Source organism: Arvicanthis niloticus, chromosome 4, assembly GCF_011762505.2.
Source record: "Arvicanthis niloticus isolate mArvNil1 chromosome 4, mArvNil1.pat.X, whole genome shotgun sequence".
Lineage (NCBI taxonomy): Eukaryota > Metazoa > Chordata > Mammalia > Rodentia > Muridae > Arvicanthis > Arvicanthis niloticus.
The window spans coordinates 43233986-43256474 of NC_047661.1; the positions used below are offsets into that span (position 1 = coordinate 43233986).

Below are 22489 nucleotides of genomic sequence, written 5' to 3' on the forward strand. Positions count from 1 at the left end.
TGTTGCTTCAATAGTAACTGTAGATATGTGAGTCTGTTTCATTGAAGTTACAGTGAAGCACAGTTTGCTAACTCCATGGAACAGGTGACTACATATATAAGAACTAGGTTGCTGACAAAGAGTCAGGGATTAGAGTCAAGCTAACCATCTAGCTAAAAGAAAAAAATCAAAAATCAAAACAAGCAAAAAACCCCCACATATTTAATTTAAGCAAACAATTAGACTTACATAGCATCTGTTCATCTGATCCACCATTTATGATTCTATTCACCCATGTGTCTGTTCATCATTCTGTCTTCAGCTCCCTGACCTCTCTTTCCCTCCCTCCTTCCCTTCTCCTTGTGTCCATTTTGCCTTTTACGTTCAGCACACATGATTACATGCCCTGCAGGATGCTGGTATTTACACTAGAGATGCCAAACTCCCGACCACCTGGGGGTATCGAGAAACAGGTCAGGGCACATACAGGGAGCACTCCTCTTTGTTTTCCATATTTCATTCCAAGGAACCATGGTTGGCTGAATGGAATGTGGAAAACTCAGTGCTGTGCTTGCCAAACACCTTTTAGATGTCTTCTCTCTTTTTTTGTTTTTCCCAAACACAAAGTTTGGCTCGATTGTCCATGTTCCCAGTGAGAAATATGAGATCTAATGAAATGTAGCAATTTGTCACTAAGTTATATGGCTCTTGGGCTTTTTAGCAGAACTTTAAGGGAACTGGCCTTCTCAATAGCTATGAGCCTGTTATATAAGTACATTAAAAGGAATTTCAGAAAACAGCCCTTGCAAATCACAAAACTCCACACCTCTTTTATGCCCTTTATCTTACTTAAAGTATAATAAATATAACTATTTTATTAAGTTTAGTGGGGTTTTTGTTTATTTGATTGATTCTTCAATTTTTGCTACATAGCTTCTTGTTTTATATTTACTCTTCAGAATTAAGCTGATCATTAACACAGACCAGGTATAATCTATGGCCTGGTTATATCATTGAAATTAATAACCCCCCCTTTCAATATGCTAGAAATAAGATTTTTATTGACACTGATTTTATTTTATTTTTGCCTTAAATATAAATGAAAGCAAGTTCTAATTTTACTGGACCAGAAGGAAGTAAAGCGCTTTGCTGAGAGAATTTTGAGGCCATCCTCTATCTTTCCCCTCTATCTCCTAGTCTGTGTGGCCCAGATTCTAAGATGTTCTTCTATTTTCATTCAGCCCCCATGCTTCACCGTAACCATTACATGTTTGCAAGACCTTGAATACAAGCATCCTGGACTGAGCTTATGTAGCCTGTGCCTTAAGAATCTGCCAGTGGCAAGGCAGTGGGAAAGAATGGGCCTTGGGCTTAACAATTCATGGCTCCACAGACTTCCGTGTGTCCTCCATCTTAAGTTTTTCATGTTTTTTTTTCCTTCCTTAAGCATATCACTTCTCTCTACCTATCATATTTCAATTAATGTTAGCAGACAGTTTTGAAAGGAGCTAAACTAGTTTACTTAAGGTAACTTCTTAGTTGGCTCATACTACAGCATGACCCGAAATAAAGAAAAGGCCAGGAGAATGGTAGATGGTGGTATAGGTGTTTGGACCAGGGAGGCAGGAAAATCTTTAGCCTGTCACTTTTATGATAATCAATATAAGTATAAATATTTATAGTTTTATAAATTTATATTAAAAATATTTACAAATAATAAAAAAAGGAGGATGTTAGATATTTGAATATCAGTTTTAATGATTCAATTGATTCCAAGTTTTAAGTAATAAAGCAAGATTTATAATATTTAGAGTATATTAGAGTATCTCAAATTTATAGCCCTTACTGTAAACTTAAATAAGCAAAAATTATCACATAGACGTTCCAATTAGATCCCTGACTATAACAGTTTCTCCCTTCTATTTATTTTTTCTTTTTAACATATTAGTAACTATACCTTTAATTTACTTATTTTATGTATTTTTATATTCACATATAATTAAATTTTTAATTTAAAAGATAATGTAATTACAGTGACACATTTCTCAGAACCGCACCATTCTATTGTGCAGACATCTTTCTAGGGGAAATTGGAAATTGATCAACACATTCTCTTCAATTTTGTCTTGTGTGAAAAACCAAGGGAAATTTTAAATTGACTGCTTGTGCATCATCAGTAAATTAACCTATTGGAAGTAAAGATGAGTCTTAAGGTCATTTCAAACATGGCTTTTGGTTTTGGTAAGAGGGTCCTACAGCACTGTTTCCATACTTGTGAGTCACTGCACCCCAGCTAGGACTGTCATCGCTGCCTTGTGTGTATTTGCTACCACTCCCTTCTGAAGCTGTGTGCATTGGTTACAGTGATAATGAGGATGATAACCTAAACTAAAATTCAATCAGGAAAAGTTAAGGGTTTAGAAAAAAAAAACGTCAGCTCGCTTCCATCACACTCAGGCTCAGTTGTGCATGAGAGACTGGAATACAGTAGGCAAACCGTAGCATCATACTCAATTCAAACATTTCCATGGCCTCAGTGTTCCATAAGCAGCACGCTGTGCTCCTTCATTTCCCTTTGCCATTCTCTCCCAGTCCTCCTGCCCTGGATGGTAGTGCTTATCCAAATCTAGACCCAGCATTAAGTTGTGCTTGCTCTGTTGTCTCAAATTACATTCTCTGCTATTGTTCTGTTTTGTTGTTCCTGTTGCCCTTCACAAGTCTTTATACAGTAGTAGTAGCAAATTACAAATGTACTCAAGTGTTTTACGTACTGCGTCCCTATAGAATATTAGCTGACTTCCCTGGACCCAGTACTCAGTGTAATCTGGCCTCACTGCCCACAGTCAGATAGCGATAACAGAAGAGCTGCAGATGTAACTGTAGTGCCATTTGAGCGGTCTGCATTTCAGTTATGTTTCTCAATGGCAGTGTGTTGTGCAAAACCACCTCTGACAGGACTCAGTTGGCAGATATTTTTCTAACAAATGTTCATCACAGATGCTGCTAGTATTTAAACAGGGTGTGCCAAGATTTAGATAGAAATTTTATATTTTAAAACTTAGAAATCTAAAATAATCCTGTAGACAGAACAGGTTCTGCATATGTGAGTGTGGCGTGTACTTGGTAAAAATAGGCAGGCTTTCAGTATTTGTGTGCCAGAGAACAACAGGGGCTGTGAATGTGGCATTTGTTCATAGTTACCACATTCAGACCACCAGGACTAATGCCCCACATAACACCTGTGCATCCTTAGTATCTCCCACTCAGGGTTTTTATTGAAGTCTAATTAGCAAATTCTTGCCTTTGATTTTTTTTGTAAACATTGGCTACTCTCAGAAGTCTTGTGGGTCTAGAAGTGAAAATCAGTCGCTTTTGCCAGATACCAACAGATAAACTAGTTTGAGATTCCTAAGAAAGTATGCTCCCCCCACAATACATTTTCTGAATTTGAATTTTAAACCAAAGAAATGAATTTTTTCACTTTTGCATACTATTTATTTATTGCTTCATAGGCCTCTAAATGAAGTTTTTGTCTGGATGGTTACAGCCTTGTTTGTGTCTGAATGGTTGCTGCTACAGTGAGCAGAGAAACAAAGCCCAGTAGTTAAAAATGAGTTTGTGTTCACTGCATTGTCCAGTTGTTGTGCACTGAAGTTTTTAGCATTTTAATAGTAAATATTATTTCTAATTATTCACGGTATTTAGTCTAAAGAAAACATTAATGCATTCAAGTGTCAGATTCAGAAGTAGCTAAGCAGTAAGACAGCTAGCAGCTGGGTTAAATCAAAAGCATTACAGGATTTCTTCTACAGAATTAAATAGGTGTAACTTTTCTTGGAAGTACTCTATTTGTAGGCAGCAGTTAAGAGAAACAAAGTATACCAGCACACAGTGAACTGGCTTTCACTCCTCCCTCGGGACTAGTTCTAACCGACCACTGTGCTACTGTGTGATTTGATCGTGCTGACATGTACATGCCACTGTTCCCAGAATAACAATTTTTCTTCTTTGTTCAAATGAATTTCCTAATTACACGTGTGATGGGATGTTTTAATTCTTTTCCCTTTTCAAATCCACCTTCCTGTTGCAATGCATGATGGGCAGGCTCAATATTGTGCATGACACCCGCTACAAGTGTTGGTAGGTGCCAGCTTTGTTTCTTGATTATCTTAAACCTATGGTGCATCTCACAGCCCCTCAAAATCCACTGCTAAGTTTAACTTTTATCTATTGGGCAAGTCCATTTCCTTTTTACTAACACTTGTCAATTAAATGCCATTTTCTATTTAATTGACATGGTCCCATGTAAATGTTTTCTTTCCACACAAGTTTCCTTTAGTCACTATTAGTGGATTTTGATTGGACTATGAGTTCTGGTATATAAAAACAAGTCTATCTCATAAAAGTAATGATTGTATATTTTCATAATAGTGAATAATAAAAAAGAACTTTTATTCAAATGGCTAACTGTACAAAGTAAATACCTGTATTTTATTTATACTTTAATGTCTATAAACACTATATAAAATTCTTGTTTTTTAACTTAGCAAATTAAGCCTGTTTGTGTCAATTTTCTTGATTTAATGGTAACAAGCTTTTCCCCCCCCCCTTTTTTTTTCTCTTTCATCCCTCCCTTCCTTTCTCTCCTTGGAATGTTGTCCTGCTTTGCGCTGTGATTGCATGTCACTCGCTGGTGATGATGTCCTGTCACATGGCTTCTTGCTATGATAAATACCATGCCCAATGATCTCCTCCATGTTGCCATGGTTTCCATATTGCTACACTCTTCTGTATGTTTGCTTATATGATTTTCCCTCCGAAAGTTCCCATGGTGCACGGTGCTACGCCAGCCACTGTGTCCGCAGCAACAACATCTGCCACAAGTGTTCCCTTCGCTGCAACAGCCACAGCCAACCAGGTTTGCTAATTTACAGCTTTGTTTCTTAAAAACCACCTCTTAATAGGGCCCAGTCCAACAGCTTTAATGTTAGCACATGGCTCTCCCATTATGCTCAGTGGGAGTCGTGTGTATGGGAGAGCTGTAGAGGGTGCTTTCATGAGCATGGGTTTTCAAAGATACCTCTTGTTGGCCTACACATTCTCCTTAGGACAAGCAGCAGATTCCTTTTATGCCATTTATAAGTTCTCAAAGTTTTCACAACTCTGTTTCTGAAGCTACTAAACTGATATTTACACAAGCAATTCTCATTTTTCTTAACTATTTTGTATTTTGGCCAACCAAAATGAAAGCAATTATGAGGTTATTATTAAAGCATCTGATATATCATTTTTTTAGTTCTTTCCTAAATTCTTAATTGAAAAGAAAATTATATGAATGCATTTCTATGCCACAAATGACCACTCTTGTAAATAGTTGTTTTTTATAAAAATTTTTACAATATAATTTTTGATAAGCAAACTGCCTATTAAAATTGATTACTTTTATATACAGCATCTTTCAGCTATGATTCTTGCTGTTTTAAATGAAAATTGAAATTAAGGGCTCTCATTTCTACAGCTAACCTTCATTAATGTTGAAGATATAGGAAGGAAAAAGAAATCATGTATGATAAATAACAGTTATCCTATGCTGAGTTAAAGTGTGAAGGAAAGCAACATGCAGAATTCTTTTAAGCAGATGGAACCTACTTAAATTTAAATGATATGGACAAGAATGGACTATTTAAAGTAAAATGGTCATTTAAGGTATTTAAATTCAAAAATGCCATTACTCCCACCAGCATTTTCTAAATTTTCTTTAACAAAAATATTTTCTAGCTCTGGACTAATTAAGCTCTCATTTTAGAAGTAAATCTGGAGTTGACTATGCAGATATGTGTGTTAGGATAGATATCATGGTTCAGTAGTGTTGGTGAAGAATGAAAGGCACTAAAATAGGTTGCACATGGCCCACTGACTGAGGGTAGACAGAGTCTACTGAGAGTAAAGAGAAGCCTGTCAGAGGGACTCAGTGTAGTGCCCCTGGGACAAACACACCAACTGTTATTACTATGAGGAACAGACACTGTCTCGGTTTTTCAGTATATCTTTTGATGAATTTTCAGCTATTAATATTATCATTAATAACTTTCAGAGAGTATAATTCCAAATAGATTTAATTTTAAGTTTCAGACAAGCCTTAAATAAGTCTTTGAAAAAAAATAATTAGTTTTTCAGACCTATCAAAATACCCTTGGATTTATGAAAACACATAAGACTCATTTATAAGAACACGAGTGTGTGCATATGTGGCATGATAGTTGGTTTAGCAGAAGTATAGATGGATTTGGTGCAGTCCATTAATGGTACACATAAACGATGCTAAAGGCTCATGTGTGACTATAGAATTGCTGGTGTAAGCACAACTATAGCCAAGCAAATTCAACTTGCCCTTGGCCACTTGGGTTGTAAGGGACACTTTACTTCTTGCATTGTGCTGTGACCATTTCATGCATAATTCTTGGGTCTTCATACTATTACGGTTTTACAACCAAAGAAAAGGGAATAGATATATATATATACACACATATATTATATCTACATATACATACATATGTATATGCCTATAGTACATTAGCAATGCTGGAAATAGCTCATGTCACAAAATGCAGCCTGCATGCATGCAGAAGTTTATAGCTGGCCCTTCATCTGCACTGAGTGGTGTTGAAGGTCCTTGGTATGTTTCGACAGCCCCATCCTTGATGCTTCTACACTGTTGGGTGCAACATCCTGTCCTGCAGCAGCAGGAACAATGGTATGAGAAGCTTCCTTATGTTTGGAGCACATTTTTTGTGCCATTTGCCAATGCTGTAAAACTGTGTAAAATGTCAGCTAAGAAGCGACAATTAAAAGGCACATAGTGAAGGATAGCTTTTTGTAGATAGAGATAGTCGAGGATATTTAAGTACAACAACAACAAAAACCTTCAGGGATGCGAGTTCATTGTTACCCCAAGAGACTTTCTGAGATGGACTTAGTGTCATTGTACAGAATAAGTTTAAACACACTTACCAGTTGCTTCCTCAGGTTCACACAACCAGAAACAAATCAGTGTTGTTAGACCCAACATCCTCAGGCCTCTGCTACACTCAAGCTGTGGGCCTATCTCTCCCACTTACCAGTCTTTAATTGGAGCTTGAAGGAGAGTCACATCACAAATTCAGTTTCCTGGCTCTTGTGTATTAGAAAAAGTAACCACTGTACTGGTTTCTTTTTGTGTTTTTTTCCAGCTGTTTGACTACTTGCCTATTTAAAATGCAGTGAAGTGTGTAGTAGAAATGCTGAGCTCTGCTCAGGAGAAAGCCTATTCTCGTTTCCAAGTTATTTTTCTAATTACTATTTTGAAATTCACACCTGGTATTTTTAATTTGAGGCAAAAGTTAAACACCTTGATCTGAATGAAATGTTAGAAATTTGCTTTCATGAAATTAGACAAGGCATTTTTTACTCTTGATTTTAGTATTATTACTAAGAATTTGAAACCATGGGGTGTGTGTGTGCGCGCGTGTGTGTAGGCCAACAAAAAGGGCTTCTTTTAACAACTGCTCTGCATGAAGTTTTGATAGCTGTATTTTTCTTACTTCCTAAGTACTGGTAACATTTGTAGAATAGTTTTAACAGGAAGATTACAAGCAGTGAGTTGCTTCTCTGGCGTTTGCATTTACATTAACTTAATGTCATATTGACCAGATGAGGGCTGTCACTTCACAGCTGAATCTCACTGTTTTTTATAAGTTTAATATTAAGATATTTTCACCTCTTGGTGGTTGGCTTGCTTGCATGGATCATTCATTAAACAATTTTTTATTTGCTAGATACCCATAATATCTGCCGAACATCTGACTAGCCACAAGTATGTTACCCAGATGTAGAGCTGTCGTCACAAAACAGTAAGTTTATTATGCAATATAACCACTCTATATTTGTGGTTGGAATATGCTAATATTCAAAATATAAAATATTAAAGGATAATATATTTTGAGTTTTAATTTCATATTACAGATAAATATGAACACAAATAAAATACAGCAAAGGTAATTAGAAGATGTGAGTCAAATTTAATGAATTTACCTTAAAGATACCTTAAAGCCACAGAGCAGGATTTTGGGCTATATGGGACATTCAGTTTCTGCTGCAGTTCTCCCACATCAGTGTGAAAACAGTTAGTGAATATATAGATAAGTGGATGTGGCTGTTCCTGAAGAAAATGCTTGTTTTCAAAGTAGGTAATGGACTAGCTTTGGCTCATAGGCAGTTATTTTATTTGTACTATTATTTCACTCATTCCTATATGAGAATATATATCCACCTCATCTCATGTGTGACTGTATACAAGATCAGTAGGGAACAATGGTCCATACATGTCTTCAATTGGAACTTGAATCAGTTATTTATCAATTGAATACTTAGTACTTCAAGATAGCTTGATGACAATAGGATTCAGAAGATGCTGCTGTCCCTCACAAGGGCTTAGGGTCTTGTGCTTGCTTTCCATAACGTTGTTTTCAATACCTGCCAAGTAAGCTATTTCTCATCCATAGAGCACAGATTTATTCAACATATACAGGCTTCAGTTAGATCATGCACCTAGAAGCATGACAAGTACTTATGTTTCTACATTTACAAAGAGCCACTTAAAACTCAGTCCTGTCAGTGGGCGGATGATGGTTCTTTGTTGCATCCTTTCATTTGCACGATGACACATTTGCAAGTAAGGTTTGGCACTGCTCTGTGTTAGTATGATGTGAATGATCTCACAACTGTGAACTGATAGGAGAACTTGGAATGAGCTTCCTTTGAGGCAGAGGTTGGAGAGCTTCTCTTCTTGTAGTGATAAAGGAGGGCATTTGGACAGGGAAGGCTTGTGTAAGAGAAGAGACTTTGAAGTAAGGACAGAACACAGGTCATGTCTGCAGTGGTAGTAAAGAACAAGGGACGAGAACCCATAACAAGAGCTGGAGAGAGAAAGGAGGCCAGAGAGTGAGAGGCATTTAAGGTAGAAATGAACCAGGGCTGAGGAGCCCCACCAAAGATAGGTTGCAGTTAACAGGTATTTAAGTAAATGCTTGTCCATTTTGTAAACTCTCTCAAAGTAATTCTGACCAGATATGATGGTACATACCTTTAATCTCAGCATGTGGGAAGCAAAAATGAATGGATTTCTGTGAAAGCAAGGACAGTCTAGTCTACATAACAGGCTCCAGGCAAGGCAGGGTGTACAGTAAGACCCTGTCTCAAAAAACGAGGGCAAGGATAAAAAGTGTTTCTTCCTAGTTGGTCAAGTGTATGGAATAATCACACTACTTTGTTGGTTATAAGTTTAGAAGGACTTTTTGTCAGCGTGTTGTCTATGAATCAAGGTGTGTGTGCGTGTGTGTGTGTGTGTCTGCGTGTATATGGTATATGTATAGTGCTATGTATTGAAAAATGCTTTAAGTAATTATATGTTTTAACAAGGACTGTCTTTTCCTATTCTAGATCATACAAAGAGGAAAGGACAGTGTGCTTGATTAGAGTAAGGACGACGTCATTAGCCATATTGTATATATCGTCAAGCAACACACACAAAAACCCTCAGCCACAAGACATCCACATATTGCATGTTAACCAGAAGAAAAGACAAAATGGGAACCTGCTGCACACTGTTGCCTACACACTTTGTACATTCAATTGGTATTTGTGCTGAGGTGATATTCCTATCTAAAACAACATTGTCTTTCTTTTGTAGCACAGAGTTATGCATTAAAATATGCATACATAATTAGTTTCCTATATATTCATGCCATCTTGAAAAGACAGACTATGGTGTAACCATGATTCTATTATGTATTGGTACGTCTGTAGACCAAGATATAATTTTTTAAAAATAAGTTTATTTCTTTCAAGGTTTACAAGTAACAAAGGTGCACCTTGTATTTAAAATTGCCATTAGAGCTGAGAGCGCGCATGCACAGTCATTTTTGTTTAAGAGTAATATTTTTACTGTAATAGATTGTAAGACATGGTGAGGGAGGGATCTGACAGAGATGAATGTGCCAAGCAAAACCACAACTGTGTATATTTTAAAGCACATCATGGCTTTAAGTACCATGTTGTTAAGGATTCTCATGAAGTGCCATAGACTGTACATCAAATTAGAGTATTATTTCTTCAGTGTTATTGTTTTGGAGCCACATTTTGTTGCTTATTTGCTAGTACTAATCAATCAAAGGGCACCATTCTTTTCTTTTTTGTTTTTGAAACCAAAGCTGTCTCAGAAATGGCCAATTTAACTTTACAGTAACAATAGACAGCACAACACAAACTCAATACAGATAACCTTTCACATACTGGAGATATATATAATAGATATATAAAATTATTTTAATGCATTGTAGTGTAATATTTATGCATACTCTACTATATAACATGGTATTCAAAAGGGATATGCCATTTCTGAGACACAATAACAAAAAATGTTTGAGGAAATTATTTTGCTTCTATTTATAGCCTCTGTCAAAAGTCAAAAGACTATAAATGCTTTGCAGAAATGGGTTCACGTTTGCTTAAATGCTTCATCACAGTCACATTCAAAATAGTGACTCTAAACAAAGAGAACAGCACTGTCATCAGATGCATGATAAACCAAAATATGAAAATGGGAAATGTTTAATTAACCTAGTAATTGGGTGGGTTAAGTACATGGGTGAATTTTATATGTGATTCTTTTGTTCTGATTAACTGCTTATAGCCTTAGAAAGCCTTTTAAAAAAATTTTAAAAATAGATGTGCATTCAGTTTTTAAGAATGGATTCATCCAAAGGAATTCCCCTTTTTTTGTGGTTTGGATGTTGCAGCTAGTAAAGGATATTTTTGCTCTGTTCAGCAGTTCTAAAAATCGCTGAGTAGGGGCCAGGTCACTGGCAGTTCTAGTGTGGAATGGGAGAAGTGAGAGTTCTGTTATAGAACTTTCCATACTTCCAAGTTTACTGCAAGTTTTTATGCTTGAGAGAGATGCTTTCTAATATAAGACTGATGTGTTGATTTTACTGATTGTACTGTACATCTATTAAAGCCTTAGATTATTACATTACGGGTTGGAACCCATACCAATGTAATTTCAATCGTGTTAAGAGAGTAATGGTGACTTCACATGTTATTGTAGTTAGTTACATTATAGAATATTACTTATTTTTCTTGTTAAAATGTAGTTTTTCATTTCCTACATTTACATTTATTAGATTTTCATTTTCTATTAACAGTTGAATACCATTTCAGTTTTTAGATTATTGTTTTATTAGATTTTACCAATGAATTTTTCAAAATACAAAAAAATTAAAGTAGTTTTTTTCTTCATAACATACTCAGTTTTAAATTACATGTAGTGTCATATGAATATCCGTATTATTGTTAACTAAATGATTTATATTTTACTGATTTAATATTACAGTGTAAGAATGTCAGTCATTGTTCTTGTCTAGTTTTCATTAAAAGAACAAAGATCTTTTATATGGATATCTTATAAATATATAATCATTGCTAAGTAAGAAGTTAAGTTGTTGCTATGGCAACAATCCTGGCAGACAATTGAGTAATATTTTGATGATTTATTTTGTTTGTAATTAGTTATTATGAGAAGATCTAGATCCTAGATATTAGAATAAAATTTATTTTCTACTGTATCCATTTCAAATGTTAAAGTATTGTTTAATATTTTTGAAATCCCTGAATATCAGGCCTTGTTATAAATAAGCTGCATAATCAATAAATAGAACAAGGGACTTTTTGTTGATAATCCAAATACTCAAAGTTTACGTAATGAGAATTTTAGCGTGTGTGCAAACTCTTGAGGGTTGATGATGCTGCAGTTTAGCGTGTTGGAAAGTCTAGAGAGAAGGTTGACTTTTTGCACTTCTGTATATAGTCAAAAGAGAGAAACCTGTATAATAGCAAGATCTTATTTTGAATAAAAACGTCTATAATTACAAGGAGTTTTGTTAAGGCTAATGAAATGACAGACTGAGCAAAATTGCTTGCAAAAGTGGCACAGAGTTAGCACTCCATACCCTTCAAACACGTTGCTTTGCTTTATGTGAACAGCTTGTAGTTTGCCAGGATTTTTCAGCTGGAAAGATTTGCCATCCTTCTGAGATCTCATGACTGACAAAACTCCATTGGGCCAAATCTGCCTGAAGATCATTACCAAAAAAATAGCAGATAATTCAGCCACTAAGATGAAATCATGGATCAGATATTCCTTACATTGTTTTCAAAACTACTGCATGTTTAAAACTTCAACAAAAAGAGAGGAAGAACTATGCTTAAGGACATATATTATTCAGATCGATATCTACCAATTTCAGTGGTTTAATATTCACAAAATGAAATCTTCAAAACAACTATTGACTTTCACGAAATTTCAACCGTAAAGAGGCAAACCAAACAGCGCACCAGTAGTTGTTCTGTGATTGTTTTTTAATTGCTGTAGATCTTGTTCTTTCCGCAGGTGAAACAAAAAAAAAACAAAAAAAAACAAAAGAAGTTCAAATTCCACAGTTTTAATTTTCAACTCAGAAGCACTCAAAAGAGCAAAATGTGACAATGGCCACTTGTCTAATGACTTGGTTGCCCAGCTGTCACTGCAGCTGGCTACTGATGTTGCACTTACCAGCAACCCACCCACCTTCATCTGCTGAAAGGACAATGTGCTTGGTTTTACTATTATGTAATCACAACTTACTTTCTGCTTGTAGTTGCTTAAAATTATGTATTTTGTCTAGGGCTGCAATTTGTTTTATGCTTACTTTATTATTACTGCAGTAGTTGACTTTGCTGTATGGAAAAATAAAGCGAAATTGCCCTAATAAAACTTCTCTTTCTTAAGTATACTTGTGTACGTGAGATTGAGTGGTAAATTATTTCTCTACATTTCACATCATTTTGTACATCTTTAGGAACACAGTCATGTATAAAGTTTCTGGTTTTAAAGGATTGCAACAAAGGCAGTTAATACTTTCTGAACAATCATCTCTGGCTGCTGAGAAACTACATGACTATATAACTGATATTTGACCAGTGCTTTCTGAAAAAGCTCAGCTCTCTGTTCCACTAATGCTCCAGCACTTTAAGTGGTATATGAGAAGTGTGTGTGTGTGTGTGTGTGTGTGTGTGTATCTGTGTGTAAAAGAAAAAAAACCACAATCTTCCAATTCTGCATTTTTAAAGAACTGTAGTTTGCTTGACAGAACTAGTTGGCTAGCTCTAAGCATTAGTCTAAAAGATCATCCCATCAGATAAATGATTGCACTCAATTCAACGGGACACAGAGGTTATACATCTGGCTAAGCCACACCCTGCATAACTCTCCAGTGTGTGTGTGTGTTTGTGTGTATGTGTGTGATCATGGGACTGATTGTGTTTGAATGAACTATAATTTGAAGTCTTAACAGCAGGTGATACCTGATAGCTGTGAAGAACAAAGCTCTAATATAAAGAAATTGTGTGGTTCTTCATTTAGTTCTCTTCCGTGTTCACTCTGGCTCTTAGTATTTGTCAAAGGCTGCAGACTTCTCACTCGAAAGTTGATTCCTTTGAATTTCAAAAACTTTTAATTGATGAAAATACTACCACAAACATCCATTGTAACATGAACACTATTCCACATGAAGTTGTACTCTGTAGTGGGAGGTATTAGAAAAGAGGCATCCAGCTTGCTCCTGGCTTAGCTGCCATGTTCATCACCAGCAGGCAGTCTCAGTGGCACCGGCTGGGGCTCCAAAGAGGTTGCCTGCTGCCTCTGTCTGCTGCCACCCTTGGTCTCTATGGCTCTTGCCCTGGCCCCTGGGCCAACCCCGCCACCTCCACAGTGCTAGGCTAGCCCCAAGCAATAACCACCATCTTCGAGGTTAGATATTACAATGCCCATTAACCCGGTACAATAAAAACTCTTGATTCTTATAGTTAACCAAACAGATTTATACAGCAAATACTCAAATCCTAAGATGTCCACACAATTTAGACAAGATATACCAATTATCCTAACCTTAGATTTTATATCTACCTATGCTACTCAGAGCCACACGGGTCCACGTCCATTGCCATTTTCCACAGCTTTTCTCTCTTCCCTGCATCTCTTTCCACATCTTCTCTGCCACCCTTAGCTCTGCTTCCCTTTTCCCTGTCCAATCACAGGCCTCCTGGTGCAAATAGATTGGACAGGGAAATTTCTGCCACAGTACTCTATTGCAACAACAATTAAATGCACCTTGAAAATATTGAATGTAATGGTTTTCTTTCTAAACACATCCTTCAGAATGAGTTATTTCTACAGAAGTCCTCAGCTCATAGGGTGGGACCCTCTACTATGTACCAACTCTTACACACACAGGAAAAAACAAACTCATTTGCTATACCCATTACTTCATCACCCATTCCAAGGGGTTTAGTTTATGCTTTGGAATGGACCTGCAGCTCAGCAGTGTATGATTGTGCATAACCTTTCTGAGACACTGGAACATTAGCTTCCTTCATACAGCTAGGCCTCTGCACAGGTTAAAATGAGCCTGGACAGCAAAACACAGTTATTTTTTCTATAACTCCATTCACTGAAGTGTCTCAGGAGCAATCACTTTAGCAATTGAGGTGGTCCACTATATGTCTGGGGACATAGCTGTCTTATAATGATGCTTAAGAATTTATAAACTTTTGAAACCTTAGGATATATTCATTTTAAATGTTCAAATTCCAGCAAGTTACCTTTGTGAAATGAACTAAAGATGTTAAATATCATAAAGCTTGCTTTAAATTCAATCTGACTGTGTGACAATGCCACATTGAAATGACTTTATTGTGGTCCCAGTGTCATTACCATCCTCAGCCAGCCTCTGACACTGGTCCCAGAATGGACTTTAGTGCCAGAAGCAGTGTAGGTGTCTATTTCTAGGACATGTTTGCCCAGGGCCCCACCCCGAAGTTCCCAGGTGGTGGCTAGCAGTTATCACAGTGCCTGTGTCTGAGACACCAAAAAGGCCATGTCCCAGTGTGGGCTGATGCCCAGCAGCTCTTATCGCAGGACTTGCTGTCAAACTTCCTGTGAATGGAATGATGGGAATGAGCCAGTGAGGCTGTTCCACAAAGATTGATAAGAACTGAAACCACAGAGGTTTGCTGCTAAGTTTTGCACTGACAACTTCCTTTGGCTACAAACTAAAGACACACTACAGTGGTTAAAATGAGGGGCTCGGAACAGGAACATCTGAATTTATTTCTTGGTGCTTTAAGGTTTTGACTGAGATAAGTTCCTTTGATTTTCTGTGACAGTTTCCAGTTTAGGAATTTAGGAGCAAGGAATGAACATTGTAGGAGAGTTTAGTAGTTTTCAGATTTTTCTGCAGTTTGGAATCATTCTCAGGGTCTTTAAAGCACAGATACTTGCTTCCCCAGACACCTGCTTTAACTGGTAAATGGAAACAATTCCTAGGATAACATCTAAAGTGCTTTAATGGGTGCCTAGCATAGAGCAAGTAATGAAAAACGTTAACAAGTAATTTTATTATGTCTGTTTTGCAAACCCCTGCCCCACTTGATCTTTACCTTTCCATTCTACTTCTGGGGTCACCATTGGGTTTTTGCTAGAGCCAGGTATACATCCTCTGCCTCCATCTGCAGTGCCATGTGTAGTCTGAAACAGTATCTGACTGTCATTAGCACCGCCCACAGCAGATCACTAGTTGTACTTCCCTTTCAATGAGTATTTTTAAAAAACACTACTAAGGTAATTTTTTCTAATTATCTTTGAATGCATAATTTTTATTCTAGCTGGATTTGACTACAGACCTGACCTCACCCTGTTGCATTGAAGCAAACACTCAGAAACATGGAGGCATTACTATTTTATCCTTGAAATTTTTGACATATAGCCAAGATCAAACAATAAATGTATCACTGTGTAAATTGGCCTGTTAAGTTTATTTTATATATATAGTACCATCTAAGTGGCACTAATACTCTTTAAATATATGCATGTCTGTGTGTGCTCAGATTGAACCCAGGGACTTGTAAATACTATGCAGGTGTTCTTAGGTACTCCTGATATTAAACCCCACGTCCTACATACTTTGTTGTAAGTTTATTATACACGTTTAAATTAGAAAATACTTAGTTTAAAAATATATATACCTGAAGATATGTGTATGCCCTGTGATATATTCTTAGATCTTAGGGCAGATGGTAAGAATCTTATATGACTAATGCAAGGTAAATAGACTATATTCTCTCTGACTACATGATAATCCTGTTTTCCTATCTCCAACACCAGGCTCAGTCTTTTTGACTTTACTACATGGTAACTTGAATAAGATTGAGTAACAACTACCCTCAGTGGAATATCAGCATCCTTAGTAACTTCTCATTCATAAAAAAATCCAAATATTAATGCCTACACACAATAAAATCACTATTGTGCACCCTTGTTGTCTCAACGCTCAAACTGAGATGAGTGAATTTGAGACTACACACCAGCGACATGGTTCAGAAGGGAAAAGAGATACTAGTATAGCAGGGAGCTGATATTTTAATGTGCACATTTTATAGTGAAAACAATTTAAACAGGCATTGCCTAAAAATATTTTAATATTTTTTATGAAGAAAACATCTTCACAGTGCTTTCTGCTCAACTTTTCAGACCGCCAGCACATTATTGTTCTCTGCAGTCCTACCCCAGAGCTATCTCCTCCTGCTAATTATAGCATTTTTGTTAAAGACAAAAGCAGGAATAGTGTTCTCTTCTGTAATTAGGAATTTTAGAACATTTCTTATTCATGAAGCATTTGTCTAATTACTCATCAACACAAAAGAGCAACTTTAAGGTAAGATTATGAGACCTTAATTTTACAAGTTTTCAAATTTGGCCATTTATTTTCTTTGTAGTAACCAAGTTTTAAAATGAAATTTTTGTATGCCTTGATTTGTTTAAATCTTTTGTTATTCTTTCACTTTTTTACTTTGAATTCATCTTCTTTTTTTCCCTTAGAACATTGTCCCACTTAAATGAGTCAGTTCTTTACATTTTGATTTTCTTAAAATAAATTATAAAACATGGCTTACTAGTAAGAAGGGACCCAAAATGCTGTACTAAATCAGAAAATTTTGTTGATTTAGTGACCAAAAACAAAAGCCCTTCTTAGCCAGTGGTCTAAATTACCTATGTTTGTGATAGGTTTCCTTGTTACTATTATCCCTTGTTTATGAATATGAACTAATTTAAATTTCTAGTGTAATTTAGTACATTAAATTATTTATGCATATCTCTTTGCCCTTCTTCCTTTCCCTTCTCAAAAAGATACCTTCAATCAACAGGATTAGCTATATCTACTGACAATAATTTTAACAAAAAGTCAACTATGCAAAATAGCTTGGGCATATTTGCTAGCAGGTAAGTATGATAACTGGGTACACAAGAGCTAGTACTCTCAGAGGTGACACTGAGCAGAGGCTTAAATGAAATAAAATGGACAGAATTGACTATGACATCACATGCTGTGTGCCAACTTTGCTGTTGAATGCTGACTCATCTTCCTGTCAATAATATTAAGTGCCACAGAATGCAGGAACATTCCCCTCACTTCTGATGAAACATGGTAGAAAAATAGAAAATTAGGGACCAGAGAAATGAAGGGACTTTGCCTCTGATCTCACTGGCTGATTTAAGAAAGTACACACATTTTCTTCAAATGAAATCAACCAAAAAGACCGCCTTCATAGAGACATTAATGCTTTATTGTTTGTCAGACAGAATGTTAAAACAGCTGATAACTCATGCCTAGGGCCAAAGTGCACAAAGTTTAACCTTGTCCACACTCCAATACCATTTGTAAACCTAGACACAGTACATCATAAAGAACCTGGTACTTTCATTCACCAACGGAATGTCTTTAAAATTTAAGAAGAGAAATATACACAAATCAACTCAAATTTATTTAACTTAAACTTTGTTTAAATATTGATCCTGATTGTAAGTTATATCATTTGAGCCATGTAAATTCAAAAGCCATAGAGTCACTTGCTAACATGAACAAAATCTTTGGGTCAATCCACAGTACCATAAAAAAATAAAATCATACAAAGCACAAATAAAGCATTCTGTCTCTTGGTACATTGCAACTCTTTGTAATTAGTCATTCTGGAATTCATCAATGAAAATCAAAATCCTGAACTGGGGAGATAGCTCAGGGGATGATATGTTTGGCATACAAACATTACAACTGGAATCTGGATCCCCAGAACTCAAATATTCAGGGAATGTTGAAAGACATAGAACACTACCACTGGCCACAGTCTGTGGTTTAGAAGGTTGGTAAGACGGGACTTAAATTTCATTCACCCTCTGAGGTCAGGGAAGGCATTAAGACTAAAACCAACACTACCACCACCAACCACCCCATGAGGTCAAAGAGTGCACCAAGAATCATGTCCAAAGCCAATGTCCATCAAGCCTTTATTGTTCTTTGCCTTCTGTGGCTATTCCTTATGTATAGTTTATTCAAGTTCTGTGTAGCAGGGTTCCTGAGCCTTCTCACCCTTTCTCTTCCTTCTTAGCCTTTCACCACTTTTAAATCATATAGCCTCTCTCATGAACAGGAATTCTATTGTTCCGACCTCTTAAAAGATTAAACTTGTCTGCTTTATCTGAGTGTATTTTACTCCTCCCCACGCCCCCCACAGTTTACATTAACCCAAATGTCACACAGCCTATTATGTTGCTCTTGCCTCTACACTTCCCATTTCTATGCACATCACCTCCTTGACTTCCTACTTAGCAACATAATATTCAGTCATCCCAAGGTGTTTTCTTGTTTCCTTTTCTTTATTTTCTAAGCTCAAACCAACAATAAAGAATAAACTGATGCTCACAGTACTATCAGTGTTCTTTTGCCCCAAAACAACTGTTACTTGAGGAGTTGCTAAGTTGTATTAAACCATTACTCTGTTTCATGGATGTTCCATATATCCCTCAATTCTTATGGAGGTCTGGAATATAGCCTGGTGTTCTGAACATCAGTATAAAAAAAAATCATCCCAATCATACTATACTATACCTACCTAGTATCTCTATAATTTTAAATAACTCCACTAAAAGGAGAAAGAAGATCTGAATTTAAAAACAAAAGAAAAATAATTTAGCCAATGATCTAATTCCAGATAACCTCAGATGGGTAAATGCCTCACAGGAAAACTAAACAAAACCACATATCTTCTCCAAAAGTTACAAATTGCACAGCAACTCCCTATGAGAGAATTTTAAATGAACCTCTAGAGATACAAATCAAGAGAACAATTATAAGTGTGTTGAAAGATGTCAGGGAAGACATGAATGAACTTAATGAATCCCAAGAGAATAAAAGCAGCTGAATGAATTAACAATATAGAAATAGAATTTAACAAGGAGAAGTGCTGAAGGAAAGAGAAAGTTAAATAAGGTTAAATAGAATGGAAATGAGAAATCAGCTAGTCAAAACACTCATCAGAAAGCCTTACCAAGGGAATGGACCATGGTAGAGGACAAAGTTGTCAGAGCCTGAAGACAAGGATGAGGAATCAGGTCATTTAGTGACAATATATACAAAGTATATATGTGTGTGTGTGTGTGTGTGTGTGTATGTGTGTGTGTGTGTGTGTGTGTGTGTTTATCTCACATACACAGTGTTTCAACAAGTACATACAAGATGTGGCTCAGTTAACAGAGTGCCTGCCTAGTATATATGAAACTCTGTATTGCATCACCAGCACCTAAGAAAAAATGGGTGTCCTGTGAGTCAGCACTGAGGGGGTGAAGGCAAGAGCATCAGACAATCTAGGTAATTCTCAGCTATAGAGTGAGTTTAAGGAGAGCCTGGGCTATATAAAACTCAGTCTCTTAAAATCAACAGATGAGAAAATATGAAATGAAAAATGTATAAACAGAACATGCAAGATCTTTGGGATATCATGAAAAGACAAAGTATGGGATTATAAATGGGAAATAATTTATTGCAAAAGGCATAGAAATTATTTTCAGTGATTTTATAGAAAAAAATATTCCATGGCTTAGGAAAAGAGATTGATCTACATATAAAAAGCACACAAACTACCAAAAAGACATGACCAGAAAAGCAGCTTCACATGTCATACGATAGTTAAAACACTGAATATTCAGAGAAAAAAAAAATATGCTGTAAGAAAGAAGAACCAAACATCATAAAAAGACAAGGCCTTTATAATAGCAGTTGATTTTTCAACAGAAAAAAGACAGAAGTCTTGGAAATATGTATATAGGGTTATGAAATGATCACACTGCCAACCCAGATTAATATAACCAACATAATTATCATCATTTAAGGAGAAAAATCTAAATAACTGTTTTTAAAAGCATAAAAATTTTATGGTGGCCAAGCCACGGGCCTAAAAAAGTTGCTACAAGGAACACTTTAGGTTGAAAAGTAAGATAAGCACATCTAAGAGGCTACAGGGAAAATTGAGATCATGTGAATTCAAATGTTCAAAAAGGACTACAAAACACAAAAGACCACAAAATCAGCCAAAGGACAGTAATCAATACACCTTTCACTAATAGCACTCAGTAGTCTCAATTCTTCTATCAAGACTCAGACTTGCAGATTGGATTAGAAAACAGGATCCTTTTCCCCTGCCTTCAAACGCATGCATCACCATAGAAGAGACAATAAATATCTTCGAGAGAAAGGATGGACTCTAAGCAAATGGAAAAAGAGAAGAAAGTATCACTACTCTAATATCAGATAAAATAGACTTCAAACTAAACCAAATATCATTTAATTGTTATCAAGGGACCAATCCATCAAGAGCACATTACACTTCAAAACACATACACATCTAATGTAGGCAGGCACAATTCATAAAACAGATATTTCTAGTTATGAAGCTACATATTAACTCTTGCACAATAGTAGTGGATCTCTTTAGTACTTCACTGTTACCTTTAGAAAAATGAGATAAACAATCCAAACTGATTTATCACATACAATAAAGTTAAGCCAGTAATTTTAAAGCAGAAACCTCCTGACTAAAAACAACCCAAGTCCACATGGACCCATTGCAAACACTACCAGAGGTACAAAAAATGATTAACACCAATTCTTGTCAAATTATTCTACAAAATAGAGAAGGATCATTTTCAAAATTTCTTTTTTTTTTCCACAAAGCCATTATTTTCCTGAAACCAAAACAAAGTCACAACAATAAAAGAAAATTGTAACTCAGTCTCACTGATGAACATAGATGCAATAGTAATAAACAAACTGCTTGCAAATTAAAAGTAATGAAACAAAAAAAAAGTTACCGTTATCAAGTTGCCGTTTCCGGGATGTAGGGATTGTTTAACCTGTCAGTAAATATAATTTATCACATAAATGGTTTCAAGGTCAGAAGTCAAAAGAACATTGTAATATACACAGAAACAATATTTGACAAAATCGAACATCCTGACATAATCAAATCCCTGCAGACATGAAGGATGGAGGGAGCACATTTCTTTGTAATAAAAGTTAAATATGACACACCCATGGCTTGTGTTTTAAAATGTGGAGAAAAACTTGGATTCTCACATATATCAGGAGGTAGATAATACTATTCATTTTTTCTACTCAGGTTTAAGATAGCACAAAGTCTTAGCTAAAACAATAAACAAGAGAAAATGGATTCAAATTCGAAAAAAGGAGTCAAAGTATTTCTGCTTATGAGTGATTCTATACACAAAGGATCTTAAAGACCGCATCAGAATACTCGCAGAGCTGACAATTCATACAGTTCACAAATACTTTTAGCAAAACACTAGGATCCAAACTTAACATACACAAATTGAACCTTCAATACACCTGTGACAAACACACTGAGAGAGAAATCAAGGAGACAATCTCATTGACAGTGGCCTTGGAAAACATCTTGGGATTAACCAAACCAAGGAAATGAAAGACCTCTGCAATGAACACATGGAAGAAAAATACTGAAGAAGATACTAGAAAAATGAAAAGGCTCATTAATGCTGGTGGATTGGCAGGACTAAGATCATAAGGTATCTTATCTAAACTGTTTTTTAGGTGTTTAAAGAGATGGCTAAGCAGTTAAGAACACTTGCTCTTGCAGAGAACCAAGGTTTCATTCTCAGTACCCACATGGTAGCTCACAACCATTTCTAATCTTTTTTCTAGGAGATCTAATCCCTTTTCTGACTCCACAGAAACCAGAAATACCTATGGCGTACATACATACATACATACATACATACATACATACATACATACAGTCTAAACACTCAAACATAGAAATAAATTAATATTTGAAAGTGATTTATAAATTTAGTGAAATTAATATCAAAATTCTAGTGTTGCCCTTTACAGAGATATGGAAAACAATCTTAAAATTCTGAGCAAAAAGAATACTGCCAGCATCATCACTATTTTCGATCTTAATTTCAACTCGAGTGTTAACTTTCAACTACCTGTGCACATACATGTTTGTA

At 36.0% G+C, this 22489-nt stretch overlaps 1 protein-coding gene across 28 annotated transcripts in view; it reads left to right on the forward strand.

The window, feature by feature from the left end:
• The window catches only part of Mbnl1 (muscleblind like splicing regulator 1), a 165136-nt gene extending 152293 nt beyond the window's left edge, over positions 1–12843 (forward strand). For 17 of the 28 annotated variants that reach the window (XM_076932463.1, XM_076932443.1, XM_076932462.1 and 14 more), the window contains 4 exons: positions 4084–4119; positions 4803–4897; positions 7794–7868; positions 9457–12843. In XM_076932463.1, coding sequence (XP_076788578.1) covers positions 4084–4119; positions 4803–4897; positions 7794–7850 — 188 coding nt within the window. In that variant the 3' untranslated portion in view covers positions 7851–7868; positions 9457–12843. The remainder of the gene's footprint in view (positions 1–4083; positions 4120–4802; positions 4898–7793; positions 7869–9456) is intronic. The other 11 variants (XM_076932450.1, XM_076932454.1, XM_076932456.1 and 8 more) reach the window with 3 other exon arrangements.
• The last annotated feature ends 9646 nt before the right edge of the window (positions 12844–22489 follow it).